We start from the raw sequence: 17,734 nt of genomic DNA on the forward strand, positions 1-17,734 counted from the left end.
TGTCTGGGATGATCCAAAATAACAAGGGTTTATAGGTGGCTCAATGTAAATTATACAATAGTCAATAGGCATTTATATATTGGCTTTTCAATTGGTTTTGTTTGCCCTTTTGTTCTTTAAGGAGATTAGTTTGCATATCTAACAATACTGCTGCTGAAATAAGCAAAATGTCAAGAACATTTAAAAAAATTATCTTTCAGCATAACTAGATTTTCATTTCTTCCCACTCCAGCACTAGGATTAAAGATGTCCCATGACCACACACACACACACACTGGGTAGGGTTCTCGTCTCATGTTGGTTTAAGCCAGGGGAACTCCAGTGCAGTCACTTGAGTTACATCTGTATAAAAATGGCAGAGGCAAATCAGACCTGTGCTTTCTTCTTCTCTACACTTGGTGTTATCACGTGGAGCTGTTGTAATTAGAAAAATTCTAATAGAAAGTTACAGTTCAGTAGCCTTGAATTGGAGACCGTGTTATAACAGAGAGACTCATAAATATATAAGAAGATTCCAGGATTGTTACTCTGTGTCACTCCATAGCCTAAAATTTCTGTACAGTCAGTGTGAAACGATGGAAACAGCTATAAGCACGCCTGAGAGCTCTTTTTGGTTCAAAGTATCATCTGGTTCAGTCATCGCTGGGATTCACAATCTGTTACCATCCAGTTTTAAGTTCTCAGCTATTTTGGCGTTTCAAATGTATACCCATTTGTGTGTACATGCCAAGAGTCCTAAACCATTGTGATATCAGAGGTAATTCAACCAATCCCCACCCTAACTCTACAGTTAGTTTGCATGCAACAATTTATTGGTTGTAAGAGGGAGACCACACAGATGGTGGATTACTTGGCTCAACTGCCACACCCTGCACAGGCTTTCAGCTACTAGTCAAGTTAATAATACCTTATACTATACAGAGAGCTGAGACTGTTTAACCTTTTGGGTTTAATTTACACACACTATCCCCTACCCTCCGCGGTCAGGATCGGGAATAGATGTATTTTGTGAATGTGAGTCAAATAATATGTGACTCGAAACCTTATTTCACAAAAGATACCCAACAAAAAATTAATTTCAGACTTTAAGGCAGTTCCTGTTGTTAAATTGTTTAGATTTCTAAGCTATATTCTGATGTACTTTAAATGGGTCAGAATTAGAACTATTCAGGACTGTAGAATGTCAGAAAGGCCACGTATTTGTTGCACAAATAGTATCAGATTGTCTCATGAGCCTCACTATATTAGGGTATTTTTAGATTTAGAGCTCCTGTCATTTTTAGGTTAAACACTTTATTTGTTTTAATGAAAAATAATGTAGAAAGATGAAATAGCAATTACCCTTGGCATTTTCTATCTCAAGGGAACACTCCACTTCAAACTCTTTATGAGGCCCTCTATTAATCTCTCTCTCTCTCTCTCTCTGATATACAACTGTTTTCCCTTGGCTCCCAGCTGCATTAAATCCCATCTTGTTCATAACTATTAGATCAGCACCTCTTTGTGATACCTTGGTGCTCTGCTTTCATTAGTAGGAGTCTTAATAAAAATGCAGTTCATTTTATTCATTTCTTTATCGAACAGCATGTTTTAGAAGTTGAGACACAGTGAACATAACACTCATATTTTAAAAAAATACCTTTACCCATATTGCATATATTGTCTACAGTGTCTAGGCATGTAGAGTGGGATTTTAGACTTAATTCAACTCCCTTTGTCTTGTTTGAAAATCCCAGCTGTATAGCACATTCATCACTGTGATATCTGAGTACAATAACACTGAGGTGTAATAACAAAATATTCTTTCAGATGAAATAATTGTTCTGTTTTAATTTACTTGTTACCATTCATGTTGTTAGTTTGCTTTTTGTATTTCACTTGCCTTAGACAATTCAGTCCTATACTAGCTGGAAGCAGGGGAGGGACCAAATGACCAGTTATGTCTCTTCCATCTCTAATTGCTGTGATTCTGTGGACAATGAAACTAATTGGTGAGAGTAACATTCCCTTTCTAGTTCTGATGTGCTTGATCAGTGAGGTTATTGCTCAGAGGAATATTTTAATTTAACAAGTGCTCATTTTTTACAAATTTCATGACAATATTTTTGTTCGTATTATGTTTTTGTAAAACTTACATAAACTCCAGTTTATGAGCATGAAGCCCATTGACAACATCCTTTAACTCCCAGCATTCATTCCTCAGACCTAAACAAAAGTTTGTCTTCTTATTTCCTTTGGGCTCCCCTATCTGTTTGGTTTAGCCATCTGTTGTCTATAGTCATACACATAGATTGTAAACTTTCTGTGGCAGAGACTCTCTCTCTGATAAAAGAAAAGGAGTACTTGTGGCACCTTAGAGACTAACCAATTTATTTGAGCATAAGCTTTCGTGTAGACGAAAGCTTATGCTCAAATAAATTGGTTAGTCTCTAAGGTGCCACAAGTACTCCTTTTCTTTTTGCGAATACAGACTAACACGGCTGTTACTCTGAAATCTCTCTCTGATATGTTTGTACAGTGCCTAGTACAATGAGGCCCTGGCCTCTGGGTGTTACAGTAATACGAGTAATAAATAACAGGTTGTATTTTTGGTTGCTGTTCAGGTGCACTTGCACACAAAATTGACATTTCTGATGTGTCTGGTCTGACCAGCTTGGTTACTGAGTGAAGGAGAGCACAGATTTTTTTTTTTTTCTTCTTGCAAATGAGGCCATCTCAGATTGTAAAAGATGCATTGCATAAAACCTTTACAAATTCTAATCAAAGAATTTTATGCTTGCATCATCTTGATGTGGTCTCCTTTCTCCACACCTGACAATCAGAGAAGTTTGCTGTGAAAGTTCCAGTTTGAATTACTCTACCATATCCAAAAGCAGTCATGGAAGTGAGGGCTGTATTCCATGGGTCACAAACAAAATTCTACAACCCAGGCAACCTGCAGGCTGTAAATCCAAAACTTTAACATTGTTTCCAACTGTTTGATGAGGTTCTTTTGTCTGAACCCCACAGAATCTGCACATATTACAATACCAATGGCCAGATTTTTCATGGCAAGGCGCAGGGGGTTGTGATTATGTCTTTTGGAAACAGTAGTGTGCTTTTCTGTGAATCATCACAATGATTCAGCCCTTCACATGTAAGAAATACCTATATTACTCTTTCCTTCATGTCTGTCTTTCGGTTTCCTGGTCATCCTATTCTGTAGTGGGCTTCCACCTCCAGCTGTCAATGTTACAGTATCTATCACCATTAGCTCCACTGATCACCAGTGTGGATGCATCTGATCTCTAGGGAAACAGAGTTGGTGTGAAGAGTTCTCTCACTTCTGTCCCACAAAGCACCGGTACAGCAGAAGTGGCCTGTCTGGCCACTGTCCTGCACTCCACTGCCGGGGACTCAAGATGGCTGGAAGACACCAACTTATCCAAATAGCTCTGCACTCATGGATCTCCCTTGTGAGCCATTTTCAGAGAGAGACACTTCTGCAGTTTTGGAGCGGGCTGCTCATGAGTAGAAAATGATGTGGGGGTAAATAGCTAATGTTGGTAAAGCACTTTGTAGATAAAGTGCTATGTAATAATCATCCATCATATTTAGCAATCACTGTCCTCTTGAAGCAGCCACAGTTCTAGTTTTTTTTCCTGTTTCTCCCCCTTGTGTTATTTGTCTGTCCCCTTAAAAAACAACAAAACGGCACGCTAGTGCATATTTTTGGCAGAGAGTAATCTGCCTCCTTGATTTAAGCAGCTTAAACCTTAGCAACATCAACAGATTCTAGAGCAGAGGTGGGCAAACTACATCCCATGGGCCACATCCGGCCTGTGGGACCGTCCTGCCCAACCCTTGAGCTCCTGGCTGGGGAGGTAGCCCCCAGCCCCTCCCCAGCTGTTCCCACTCCCCCGCAGCCTCAGCTCGCTGCGCCGCCAGCACTCTGGCCCACCGCTCCTTCCAGGCGGCGTGGCTGGCTCCGGCCGGGTGGCAGGGCTGCAAGTTCCTGCTGCTCTGAGCTGCATGGTAAGGGGGCGGGGAGCCGGTGGGGCTTTGGGGGGCAGTCAAGGGACAGGGAGCAGGGGGCGGTTGGATGGGGTGGAGGTTCAGGGTGGGGCGGTCAGGGGTTGGGGAACGGGGGGGTTAGATAGGCATGGGAGGGCCGGGGGGGCGGTTAGGGGTTGGGGTCCCGGGGGGGCGGTCAGGGGACAAGGAGCGGGGGGGTTGGATGGGTCGAAGTTCTGAGGGGGGCGGTCACGGGGCGGGAAGTGGAAGGGGGCAGATAGGGGGCGGGGGCCAGGCTGTTTGGGGAGGCGCAGCCTTCCCTACCCGACCTGCCATACAGTTTCACAAGCCTGATGTAGCCCTCGGGCCACAAAGTTTACCCACCCCTGTTCTAGAGCAACAGCTATCGAAAACGACATAAGGACATAGCCCTGCCATAGCCCCAGGAAAAAGAAAAAGCCAGCTCTTCCAGCCAGTATGGAGAGTTTAGGGGCTGTGAGGGCATTTTGTCTCACTTAGTGTCGGTCACAACATTTTTGAGTGAGCATGTGGAATAATTTCTCAATTTCTGCAAATTCTCATGATCGAGAACTCCCCATCCATAGCAAATATTACAGACTCGGCTTCTGACCCTCGCCCTCTTAACTTCAAACCTTACATACAGTTTAACTTTACATGGAAATTGCTTTCTGTGGGGGTGGGAAAGGGCTAAGCTTTCTTCAAAGGACAAGGAGGAGCCTGAGGAAATTTTAAGGAGACTGGGAGATCCATGTTTGTTGAGGTCATAAGAATGGTAAGTTCTGGATACAGTGGCCAATCTGAACGTAGGTGTGATAAAATGGACAGATTATTTCAGTGTAGTAATAACTGAGGAGGGGTTCAATGGGGTACGCTTCCTGTTAACTTGGTAATAAGTATACCCTGTGCTTAATGAACTTTTCAGCCCCAAATATGAATTTTACCTCATAATTGGTAAGCACTGTTAAGTTTTCATTTTCATATTATGTTAAAATATCACAATTACATTACAGTCATTATAAGGAACTAAACATTCAGGAATCTTTTCGCAAAAAACACCAGCACCCTTGTGATTTTAAACTTATTCACATTTGGTGTAACTGTGGTACAAACAGCAAAATGTGTTCCATATTTAATCTATTTTAGGTTCTTAGCTGGTCCACGTTTCTGAGCACCTCATACTCTGTAATATATTTAGTCTCACAACACCCCGGTGAGGCTGGGGTTTATTCTCATTGTGGAGATGGGAAACTGAGGCACAAAGGCAGGTGACTGACCCAAGGTCACACAAGGAGTCTTTGAAGAAATCCAATGCTAATGTCTCCTTCGCCTGCATCCACAGTTTAAAAAGTACAGAAGGCCAATTTGCAATACCCTTATTCACCCTGAGTAGGATCCATACTCCACAAATGTTTGCATTGCCTTCAGTGGGACTGCTTGTGCTGTCAGGTGCTATTCAGTGCTAGTAAGGGTATCATAATGCATCCCTGGGTGTCATTATTTATATCACAGGAAATATTGGGCATTTTCACACTCATACCTTGGCTTGCTTTGAAGGGTAAAATCTGTCCTTTACTTGAAGAAGAAGAAAAATAAATGGGCATGTTCATCTCAGAGCTCCAGGAGATGTTACTTTCTGAAAATGGGAGAACTGGACTGGAATAGAGAAGCTGATAGTTTTTGGCTAGTCCCTATGTAACTGGACTTCAGTAATGAAGTGATTAATATCTATGCAGCACTTAGACAAATTACATCAGATCACTTAACGTTACAAATACTTATATTTCAGCTGCTCTAGATGCTATAAGTGGGGTCAAGGAAATGGAATTGTGTGAAATTGAAGACTTTTGGAACTACCCAGGAAACCTTTAAATTCAAGACAGAGGGAATGGAATAATATACAAATGAATACATTTTTTTTAAAAAAACACCTAAAGGAAAAGCTTAGCCATTGCCATTATTATTTATCGAAGGCCTAACAACGAAACAGAGAAGTGGAAGCAAGCTAATGAGACAGTATTTTTAAATGGTACATTAGATGATCTAGGTAATTATAACTAGTTAGCTTGATATTGATCCCAGGAAAAAAACATGAAAAAGCTGATGCAGGATGTAGTCAGTAAAGTATGACAGAATAATTAGTGCCAGACAACACGGTTTTATGGAAAAGACATGTCAGACAAAGTTGATACTGCTTTTTGATGAGATACAAGTTTGGCCGAAAAAGTTAACTGTGATGAAATAATAGTTTTGGTGTATGTCTACAGTGAAGCTGTAAATGCGACTCATTAAATTAATTTAAAAGCTGGCTGATTGATAGGTCTCAAAAAGTAATTGTAAAGGAGGAATTATGATCCAGCAGGTGCATTTGTAGTGGGGTCTTTTAGGGATCAGTTCTTGGCTCAGTGCTATTCAATATTTTGATCAAAGATCTGGAATAAAGTGTAAACTCATTGCTGGTAAAGTTTGCAGATGGCACAAAAACTGACAAAGCAGGGTCAGTTCTAAAGAATGATATGGTAATGAGGGCCCCTTACACCTGGACCATAACCCCACACCCTGTCAGCTGGCTCCACCCACACTCCGCACCAAGCCCTGTTCACTCTAGGTCTTCCTGCTCCCAAGGCCCCCCGCCTGCTGAGTCCCTTTTCTACTCTGCCCCTTTCCCCTAACACGCCCCCCCCCCGCCTGCCGCTCACTGAGTCCCTCCACCCTCCTCCCCTGAGACCTCTGCCACTCACTGAGTCCCTCCTCTCCTCCACTCCTTCCCCATGACCCCCACTGCCTGCTGAGTCCCTCCACCCCCTCTTCCCTGAGCGGGGTGGGGATCACGAGGGGGGGTGGAGGAAGTCAGCAAGCGGTGGGCAGTGAGGACCTCAGGGGAGGTGGAGGAGAGGAGGTAGTCAAGACTCAGTGAGCAGTGAGTGGGGGAACACAGGGGAAGTGGAGATGGGGGGAGACTCAGCGAGGAGCGGCAGGGGCCTTGGCAGAGGAGTGGAGCAGGGGAGGGAAGAGATGGAACACGGATGTGACTACAGGGGAAAAGTGGGAAGGGACCTTGGGGACGGACCAGAGGCGGGGCCACCACGGTCCAAGTGTCCGCACTCTCAAAGGTGGTAGGTTGGTGGCTGTGTTGCAGGGGAGGCTTAGCCTATTATACCCACTGTCTATGAATGTTAGCAAGTTGGAAAGAGGTCAGAAAAGAGCTATGAGAATGATTCAAGGTTTGAAATCCAGCCTTACAGTGAGAGACAAAAGGACTCTTTAGTGTAGCAGACAAAAGCATCATAACTGCAGACAGTGGAGATCCAGTGGCTGGAAGCTGAAGTCAGCCTGGAAATAAAGAGCCAATTTTTTTACAGTTTTACCATTGGAACAATTTACCTAAGGATATAGTGGATTCTTGTTTATTGGGGGGTCTTCAAATTGAGGCTGACTGTCTTTCTGACAGAGATGCTTTAGCTCAGCCAGAAGTTATGAGTTTGATGCAGGCATCGCTTGGTGAAATTCTCTGGCCTGTGTTTTGCAGGACCTCAAACTGACGACCACATGGGTCCCATAAAATCTATGAATCTACGTATGATCTAATCCCAAAAGATGCCGCACTCTCACCTTGCACTGGAGTTTCCAATAGGAGTTGAGTGCACTGAGCATCTTTTGGGAGGTGCTCAGCATCTTTCAGACTCAGGCCCAGAGTTATCAACAACATGAAAGGAGCAGTGACAAGTTATTGTGATAAAGAAAAGGGATAGCCATAAAAATGCAGAACATGAATGCTTCCTGTAATGACTGAGTGAACCTTTGTGAGTTTCACCCCTTTTAATGCAGTTCTCTGACTGAAGAATCTTTGCCAATGCTGGCTATATTTTTTGGTACAAAAAAGCACATCTAGGCCAATATCTAGCTCTAATTTAATATTTTCAATCAAAATGTTTGGTTGCTGTTCAGACTCAGCCTGTAGGTCATTTGCGAGCAGGATGACTCCACTGAAACAGACTACAATAAATGTCAAACTTCTCATTCGCTGGCAGCAACCACTGCTTGCGTGCTCGCTGGCTCCCTCTCTCTCTCTCTCACACACACTCTCTCTCTCCAGCACTTTGCTCCTGGATGCAAATGGAAAATACAGAGACCAATATGAAGGTGGGGGACTTCCCAGTACTTTTGATCCCCTAAGATTTATTTGAAACTTAGCTGATGGTGCTCTGAATAGAGACTACAGGGGGCAAATTTTGTCATGGTAGTGAAAGGTCCATGCATTCTGGTGAACACAACAGCTTCTCCCATTCCGGCACCAGCCTCTGGGTACCAACAGAATAGTGTCAGCTACACCTAAAACTAACCAGCCTATGATTTCAGAACAGGATATGAAAAATCATCAGCCAGGAGAGGACATGTTAGCATTGTCCTTGGGCCTTTGTTTTGTGGGGGAAGGGCACAGAATTACCAATGCCACCTTGAGATGCTCTCTCTCTGCTGTGCAAAGGCAGAAAGCGACAGCATTTCAGTATTTTGGAGCAGAGGTAAAGGCAGCAGCAGGCTGGCAAATTCAGCCAGAGGCAAGCCAGAAGACCCTTTACATCGCATGATAAAGGGGGAAAGAAGGAAAATCAGAAAGACCCACTTTGGGGAAACAAGTGGGAAGACAGGAACCAGCTTTACAACAACAACAAAAACAGGACTGGAAATCATGGCAGGGGAAACCAGAAAAAGAAAAAAATATAGGGCAATGAAGGAGAAGAAACAAAAAGTGGAAAGAATGGGGAGAAAACAAAGCTAAAAAAGATGGGGAAGGGAAGAGATAAAATAGAGGGAGGCAAATAAGCATAAAAAATGTTGCAAGGGATCAGATTTTAAAACTGAGGCTAACAAGGTGTGTGAGAGAGTGTGATAACGGCAAGTATTAGAAAAGGGTGTTGGGACAAGCGTTACAAAAAGACAGAAAGGGATGGGTGTGGCAGGAACACATCTTGTCCCAGATGCTGTATATCCTGGGTTACAATCCTGCTCCCAAGTGCTTCATGTTTTAATTTTCCACTAGTTCCAGGAGAGGTGTGATTATAGGAGCACAGCCTAAAAGGGGGGGGGGCATCTCCCTGAACATTTCAGAATTTCACTGCCTTGTGAGACCACCCTATGGCTCTTGGGCAGCTCCTTTCAGCTAAAAGTGCAAATTCTTCGTGCTGGCATTCCCCATGGAAGCTGATCAAGCTGTACAGAAACGTCTTTGGCGTGGACTCAGTCTCAGCCCCAGTGGAGTTCTGTTTTGTTGGTGATTTACACGCTATAGTGCTGCACAGCTGCTCCTTATGGGAAACAATCCCTGTCTGAATTGTCTCAGTCCCTGCCATGTTTATATGAAGCAGGTGTTTGGTAGATTCCAAGTGCTACAGTTAGCTTTTTTTCTGGCAAGACTGCAGAGCAGAATCTGGCTCGTTTCTATAGCATCTGCACTTACACTTGTGAGGATGACAATTGCAAGGGCTATCAATCCTCATACTTCAGGGCGTACTGCAGTGCAACTGAACTCAGTTCTCTTCACTGCTGCTCAGGACCCAGCATTTACTGAGGCATACAGAAAGATGGATGGGAGAGGGATAGCTCAGTGGTTTGAGCATTAGCCTGCTAAACCCAGGGTTGTGAGTTCAATCCCTGAGGGGGCCATTTAGGGTTCTGGGGCAAAAATTGGGGACTCATCCTGCTTTGACCAGGGGGCTGGACTAGATGACCTGCTGAGGTCCCTTCCAACCCTGAGATTCTATGATTAAAAAGATTCTTCATTGTTGCTTCCAACCTTTGTGTTACTGGCTCTCGTGCTGCTGCTCAGATGAAGAAAATAAGGTGGCCTAAACTCACTGAACAGGATTATAGTATTTGGAACTGGAAGCCAAATGCAATTGAAATGGACTCTTACGTAAAAAGATGCTTATTCTAACAAATGACAGCCAAAGCTTATCAAGTAAGGAGAGTTATGTGCTCACACAGCCCAATCAGGAACAGACCTATAGAACATTTGTTGCATTGTTTTTAATCTTCGTGAGACTTAATGATATTGGACACATCCATTTGTAATGACTACTTATTTGTATTATGGCAGCACGTGGTGGTTCTAGATGCTGTACCCCTTGCAGTCAGATTGTCAAAAGCCCTGAATACCCACTGTGCTGAGCTCTTTTGGTCAGTAGTAAGAGCTGGGCCCTGCCACCGCGAGTTTACAAACTAAATAGACAAAAGCTGATAGTATTACCTTGATTTTACGGAAGATGCGGGGACTCAGGCGCAGATAAAGAGGAGTTAGGTGCCTAAATACCTGTGAGGGTCTAGGTCCAAGTGACTTACAGAGGAACTCTGTGCCAGAGCCAGGCATTGAACTCTTATCTCCTAAATCCTCATCCAGTGCTCCCCCCCCCCGACCAGAGAAGCTCTGTCGTCCCCCCGCCATGTCCCCTGGACCGCAGTGGGGACTGAGAGCTCCCCCAGCCCTGAGACCATGCAGGGAGCAAGAGCTACTCTGGTCCCAGGGTTGCAGTTGGGGTCGGGGCACTCGGGCTTGCCTTGCCCCACCCAGTGCTTCTTCTGGGCCTCTGGGCTTCTGCCATGTGGCAGTGGATTTTTTCCAGGGTCCCCCAATTGACCGGGGCCCCTGCGCACGGGCCCCATCAGCCCAGTGGCTAATCCGCCACTACCTGAACTCCTGCTCGCCCAACACACTGCTGCAAGAGAGGGGCCTGGACTAGAAGTGTAAGGGAGAGTGCTCACTTAGGGACAGGGTAGATCTATCTGTAAGAGTGTTGGCACAGGTGGTGGGTATAATAGGCCATGGGAGGCTCAGCCTCCCCTTGCACTGCCATGGCCGCTGGATCCCCGGTTGCAGAGTTATGGGGGGAAGTTTTTGATTTATTATGCCCCATGCCGGTGCTGGAGTGGCTGAGGAGGCAGTATGTGCTATTCAGCTTCAGCCCCTGGACTCAAGGGAGATTGCTGATGAACCCAGGAAGCTGAGTTGCACATAACTACCTCTTCAGCCGCCCCAGAGCCTGCATGGGGCATAGCAAAGCTTCTCCCGGAGGAGTGTCTGAGAGACACACGCTATTGTCCAGGTGACTTGGGATCTGCAGAGGGGATGCATGGCCCGGCTGCAGGTGGCCTGGGACTCCGGCCCGGGGGTCTCAGGGCTTCGGCCTGCGGGGAGCTCCTCCAGCCAAAGGGAGGGAAGGGGGCTCGGGTCGTGGGGGAATGGGCAGAAGGGGCGGAGCCGGTGCTAGCCTCCCCGAAGGGGGGCTCCACCCACCACCCATGAGTGTTGGTTAGGGTTATGTTGCAGCTTGCTGTTAGAAGTTGCAGCCATTAGCTCTTCCCTTGCAGCACTAAGAGCTTAAGCTACATTAACCTGTTGCACTTCCTATTGTATGTTGTTAGGATAAATTTTAAGTAAAATTGCATTGGTTTTATTTTGGGCATTTATTGTCTGCATAAGAGCCATTATTTATATTTTTGTTCCTGGAGGCAATGGAGGTACACCCACCAATGTATACAGTGCCTGGCCCTGTGCGGCACCACCACCTATAAATATTCATAAGAGTAATAGGAATACTGCAGAGGGGTGACTAGAGGATACCCATCTAATTCCCCCTCGCAGCTGTGGTCCCACGGTTCTCCGTTATCCTTAATGACATAAGGCTTCCAAGCAGCATGTGAGAGTTGCTGTCTTCTGTGTAACCTGGGAAGAAAATGGGGTTACAAAACTTATCAACTAAATAAAAAAAACAACAAAGAAATCCCAGGTTTACCAATGGGGAAAATTCCCAGTTCATTTTTTTCTCCTAAGATAGATAATTCTTAAGGGATGATGGTTGAGTCTTTGAATCCAAACAGGAAATAGTCTGCCGTGAGGAGTATGTGCTTCTCTGCACTGGGATGTGGAGAAAAGAAAGGGTTACAAAAATCAAATTGAAGAAGACATTATAAAGGCCTCCATAGATAAAAAAGTTAGGACCATGGCCCTACATAGTAAAAGATGTCTGTAAGTTGCCAGCTGTACAGTTAAAGAGGGATATGGTGTATGTGGGGACACATCTGTTTACATTCACAAATATCCTAGCATGTTCATAGACAAGGTCAGGACCAACTTGCACCGCTGATGCCTCTTCCTCCGTCTTCCATTTAAAAAAACAAAAACATTCAACTACCCGAGGCAGTAAAAAATCAAATAAAATGGCAGGGTTTGTGCTCCAGAGAGGCCTAGGGCAGGCGTTCTCAACCTTTTTCTTTCTGAGGCTCCCCCTCACCAACATACTATAAAAACTCCAGGGCCCAGTGGGAGGGAGGGGTCAGGGCTCCTGGCTCAGCTACCAGGTGCGTGTGTGGGGACGGCTTTTGCACTGTGAGGCTCAGTGCCACGGAGCCCTGGTTGAGAACCAATGGAGTAGGGCCTTCCAGAATATTTCCCAAGTGTAAACATTGACAAAAAGCATTGGCGGCAGGTATAATAGGCCAGGTAAGGCAAAGCCTTCCAGAGGCAGCTGCCCCCATGGGATATGGTGGCTGGGCTGGGTGAGCACTCAGGGCTCCTCCTGTTATCGGGGGAGGGGGGACAGGTTTCAGGGCTGTGAGGGGCGGGGCCGGCAGGCAGAAGGGGCGGGGCCGGCAGGCAGAAGGGGCGGGGCCGGCAGGCTAGCCTCCCACTAGTGGAGGTTCCGCCCGCTGCCCATGACAAAAGGACACATTTAAATGGGTGATAAATATCAGTCAAATATAATTTAAAATAGAATGAGAGAAGAAGATAATCGTATACAGTCTGTGGCTACAGGAGTTATGTTAATACATAAAAGTTCATGAACCATCCTGAAGTCAAACAAATAAGATGTCTTACATTGGTGCTAAACAAATGCCCCTCCACTCCTCCAAAACCTGCTGTAAAACAGTAACATTTCAACATGAATATTTAAATATGAGAACAGTTCTGTGATCCTAAGTAAATCAGCAACTGTTTATTTGCTCAAGGTGATTACCACTGGGATGAAAGTTAATAGCAACACTATAGCTGTGAATTGGCAGTGTATTAGCAATCAAAGGACAGTCATTATTATTATTATTCTTCATTGCTGCTCAAGTGCTCAGAGGTTAGTTTGTTTGCAGCTTTTGTGAATAAAAAGCTCATTTTCCATTAAGCCAGTCTGCAGTGGAAGGAATTTATTCAAATAATTCTCTTCCTCCAACAGTACGAGGGAAAATTGTTATGATTAGTTATAAGTAAGTAAATAACTAAAAACATCTTTTTCCCAAAAAAACAGAGTTAGGGGAGGGGGTTTTTATTTTTTCTTTTAGAAATACTTACTCACTGTTCCAAGTAGTTTTTATAGAAGGTTAATAAATTATTAAGATTGTTAAGCATGTTACACATGTGAATAATGTTATAGACTATTCTAAGCATGTCATTTAAAAGCATTATAGATTGTCGTAAGCCACAGTTATAAACAGCATGTTGATTGGTGGAAGTCAATTATTTATTAAAAATCTAACTCTGTAGGAACTATGTATTAAAGTTTCATTGATATAAATTGTGACCCATCATTCTTTCAACATCTTCATATTCTGGGTGTAGTACCATGCAATCACAGAGAGCTCACTGCAGGATCAGGACATTAGTCTCAGCTTTGATCTACACTACAGAATTACTTCAGTATAACTTCGTTGCTCAGGCATGTAAATAATCCACACACCCGAGCAACGTAGTTATACCAACCTAAGCGCTGGTGTAGACAGCACTACATCAGTGGGACAACTTCTCCCACCGACATAGGTACCGCGTCTCATGGCGGTGGAGTTATTAAGCCAACGGGAGCGATCTCTCCCATTGGCTTAGAGTGCCTTCACCAGAAGGGCTACAGCAGTGCAGCAATGCAAGTTTCTAATGTAGACCTGCCCTCAGTCTTCATCGGCAGCCTGTCAAGCCATCAGTGTTCTGTCTTGACATCCGTTATTCTGGTTTTCAATTACCCATTCTAAACATTTTCTGTGGTTTATTTTCTCTTTGTTACCAGTGATTTGGATAAGTTTTAAACTACACTGGAGGGTGTCTTTAAGAAGCACTATTAAACTTTTATTCGTTGGTCCTTTGGCTAAATCCCTTGTCTTTTATTCTTTTCTGTTTTCTCCCCCTCCTGTTAGGGTGAATGTTCTCAGAAGTGCTACGACATCTTTGTGTTGGAGACAGTTTGCGTGGCTTGGTTTTCCTTTGAGTTCCTCCTGCGCTCCATTCAGGCAGAAAGCAAGTGTGCCTTCCTGAAGACCCCGCTCAACATCATCGACATCTTAGCCATCTTGCCTTTCTACATCTCTCTGATAGTGGATATGGTCTCTGCCAAAAACAGCAACAGGAAGCCTGGCAGTGGAGCAGGAAACAAATACTTGGAGCGAGTGGGCCTGGTTCTACGCTTCTTGCGGGCTCTCCGAATCCTGTATGTCATGAGACTGGCACGCCATTCGCTGGGACTGCAGACACTGGGACTCACGGTGCGCCGCTGCACCAGGGAATTTGGACTCCTCCTCCTCTTCCTTTGTGTTGCCATGGCGCTCTTTTCTCCACTGGTTTATTTGGCAGAGAGTGAACTGGGAGCCAAGCAAGAATTCACTAGTGTTCCCACCAGCTATTGGTGGGCTGTTATCTCCATGACAACTGTAGGCTATGGAGACATGGTACCTCGGAGCATCCCAGGACAGGTAGTAGCCCTGAGCAGTATCTTGAGTGGTATTTTGCTGATGGCTTTTCCGGTCACTTCCATCTTTCACACTTTTTCCCGCTCCTACACAGAGCTAAAGGAACAGCAGCAGAGAGCTGCAAGCAGACAGTTGCACCAGCTAGAGGAAGCCCCAAATGCTGACAGTTCTCAGGGAGTGGGTACCTCCTCCCCACTAGACGCAGATGGGGCGTGGCGTCAGCCAGCAATGAACCAGGAAGACAAGAGGAGATGTTGATTGCAAACAACTAAAAGATTTAGCCAGCAAATGAGAGTTTCAGATCTGAAACAAAACCCTATGGAACTAACATAAATCTGGGTATTTTAACAGTGAGACCAGTACAAGAGACTGTCCTTCTTGAGTAACTTTTATCTTAAGAGAGCACCCTAAAGTGTGTCTAAAAACAACGTGGGAGTTCAGTTCTGCTCCCTCTTTCGTAGAAGGCCACTTTAGTTAAGCAACTGATTTTGGATAGCCCCCAAGGAGAAGTTGCTTAAGCCAGGTTTCCACTGTGTCTGCTAACAAGAAAAAATAAATTTGGAGAGAGAATTCATCCTAAGGGCCCATTACCGGGAGAAAGAAGGGTGCCATTTACTGTACATAAGCTTCCTGGTGGCCCTACTCTGTGCTGAGAATGTCCCCAAACCCTTATTCCCTATGCACAATGGATGCAATCTACATGGCACCCCTATGGGGTGTACATCTCAAAATGTAAAGGGGAAAGTTGAAAGATGGGGGAGAGAGGCCTGCCTTGGCCAGCAGAAGGGCAAATTTATCCCTATTCCCTTGTCTTTTAATAAATAGTGATTTCATTTATTTATTTTTTTTTTAAATTGGGAACCATCGTCTGGGCTACCTGCTGACTTGCGCTCTCGCTCTTTATGCATTATGTAGTAAACATGCATATCTACAACTATAGGCTTTGCACTTGAGCCCTGAGGACAGAAATATACATGGACAACCTGGTTAATGACACTGACTGTCAACTTGTGTGTTTTGCATAGTGCTGAAAAAAAGGAGAAAAAAAGGTGTTCCTCTATTAGCCTCCTCCTTCCTGTGTTTTAAAGACCGTTTAACATTTAAGCAAAAATCAAAACCACCTGCCCTTATGGTGAGGCAGGATGGGAACCATTGCAGAGACTCATGTCTATGTAGTTTTCTGCAGTAGTACTTTGAAGACTGCAGCTCTGTACAAAAACCTTGATCCAAATCCATTAAGTCAATGGGAGTCCTTCCATGGACTTTGGGGATCAAGCCCCAAATCGGCAGCTGTCCCACATGTTAGGGAATAATCTTGCATCTCTTCCAAGCTGGGAAGAGATTATCTTTTTAGACCCAGGTTACAAATGTCCTTCCCTCCCTTCCCCCTAGTTTTCATTCCAGAAGAACACTACATTTAAACAAAAAGTCAACCATTTTTTGTTTACTGAATCAAATTTTTCATATCATGAGCATCTGTGAGCTCTCCACCCTATGCTGCTCCTCCTTTGCTGAGCTGCGTAGCTGGTTCAGTTCAGCGTGTAGCGTACCTCTGGATGTATTCCTAATACTGGGTAACATTTAAGAAAAACAACATTGATGGGCACCTCATTCTTTACAGATATAGGAACATTTACACTGCCCTTTTCTGTTCCACCCCTGCGGTCAGGAAATGAACAAATACTGTTATATTACAGATGTTTTTGTTTTTCCCCCCAATGGAGACGAGAATAACCCTACACTAGTAGATGACTGTAGTAAGCTATTCCTCGAAGGAATGGACTGAAAGTCCTAAAAGATTGTTTTATTTTAATAAAAACTGGAAGTTTGGTTCCTGTATTGTTGCATTGGCTTTTCTTTTCCTTTGGAGGCAGTGCCATGTGCTCCAGTGTCCCCACAGCTGACAGCAGCCATTTGCTCTTACTGGCCCATGTTAAACATTGGCCATTATCAGAACAACGGGTCAAGGAATTTGAAAAATCTGTTTAATTTAAAAAACAAGATGAAAATCTGAGCTGTCTTCATGCTGGAAACCGCCAGTGCACCCACTTCCATTCTCAAATAGGTGCCAGCTCTGGGTCTGAGGTTGAGATGGGAAGGGCATCTACCACTCCAATGGACTCTGAGGAGAATTGTGGTCTCAGCCCCACCCAGCAGTGAGCCCTTTTAAAGGGGCCTTATGGACATATAGCACAGTAACATCTTATGGGGAGACTTTCCCTTGCCCCTGCTGATCCTCATATCTAAGCTGTGGAAATAGCATCCCCTTGGTGTGGGATCCACAGAAATACTATGCTGGGTTTTTTTCTATGCATTTAGCTTCATCAAGATTAGCCCCCATCCCTCCAAACAACTTTGGGGTACTAGGGAGGGATGAAGGTTAATAATGGATTAAAATCTATATACTGCCTCTTCCTACAGGAAAAAGAGGAGAAAAAATATTGACCTGTCCCTCTATGAACCACTTCCAGGCCTGCCAACTGCTGCCAGCATCTTCACAGCATTGCTCTTTTTGAGTTATTAAAGAAAACTATCGGCCAGTAGTAAAGCAGCCACCACTCAAACCTTATGGTTTCTGCCCAGAGCTCCACAGTGAATGAGGGCAGAGCTCTGAATACCAGCTTGCAATGGAGAATTAGAATGAAGCTTCATACTGCCAGAGAATTGCCACATACTGCTACAATTTGATATTTTAAACTGGAGCAGGATTTTCACATGTTAAGTCTATTAAGGCTTGTCTTCAAGGCCCAGCATACTAGCCTGCTAAATGTAAAAGCAAGCTGTACTGTATGGTAATGCATGCAGTATGGAGGCGATGAAGAAGGAGTCAAAGTATTCTTGTCCCAAAACTTAAAATTAAAGCAGCGCACAGATTTTCCAGCTGAACTCAATAGACTAAATCATTTCATAGTATTTACTTTAGTTCATGAACACCATATGCTTTTTATACATATAGTCTAAACACTGGACACAGTGATCACACAAACCTTAAGGACTAGTTTAC

At 44.4% G+C, this 17,734-nt stretch overlaps 1 protein-coding gene across 1 annotated transcript in view; it reads left to right on the forward strand.

Moving 5' to 3' along the window:
- KCNG2 (potassium voltage-gated channel modifier subfamily G member 2) overlaps nucleotides 1-16,547 on the forward strand; it is an 80,531-nt gene extending 63,984 nt beyond the window's left edge. Inside the window, exon 3 of the mRNA XM_084618739.1 lies at nucleotides 14,182-16,547. Within this exon, the coding sequence (XP_084474865.1) occupies nucleotides 14,182-14,988 (807 nt within the window). The 3' untranslated portion in view covers nucleotides 14,989-16,547. The remainder of the gene's footprint in view (nucleotides 1-14,181) is intronic.
- Nucleotides 16,548-17,734: the final 1,187 nt, after the last annotated feature.

This window comes from Lepidochelys olivacea (genome assembly GCF_965140295.1).
Source record: "Lepidochelys olivacea isolate rLepOli2 genome assembly, chromosome: 2".
Classification (NCBI taxonomy): domain Eukaryota; kingdom Metazoa; phylum Chordata; order Testudines; family Cheloniidae; genus Lepidochelys; species Lepidochelys olivacea.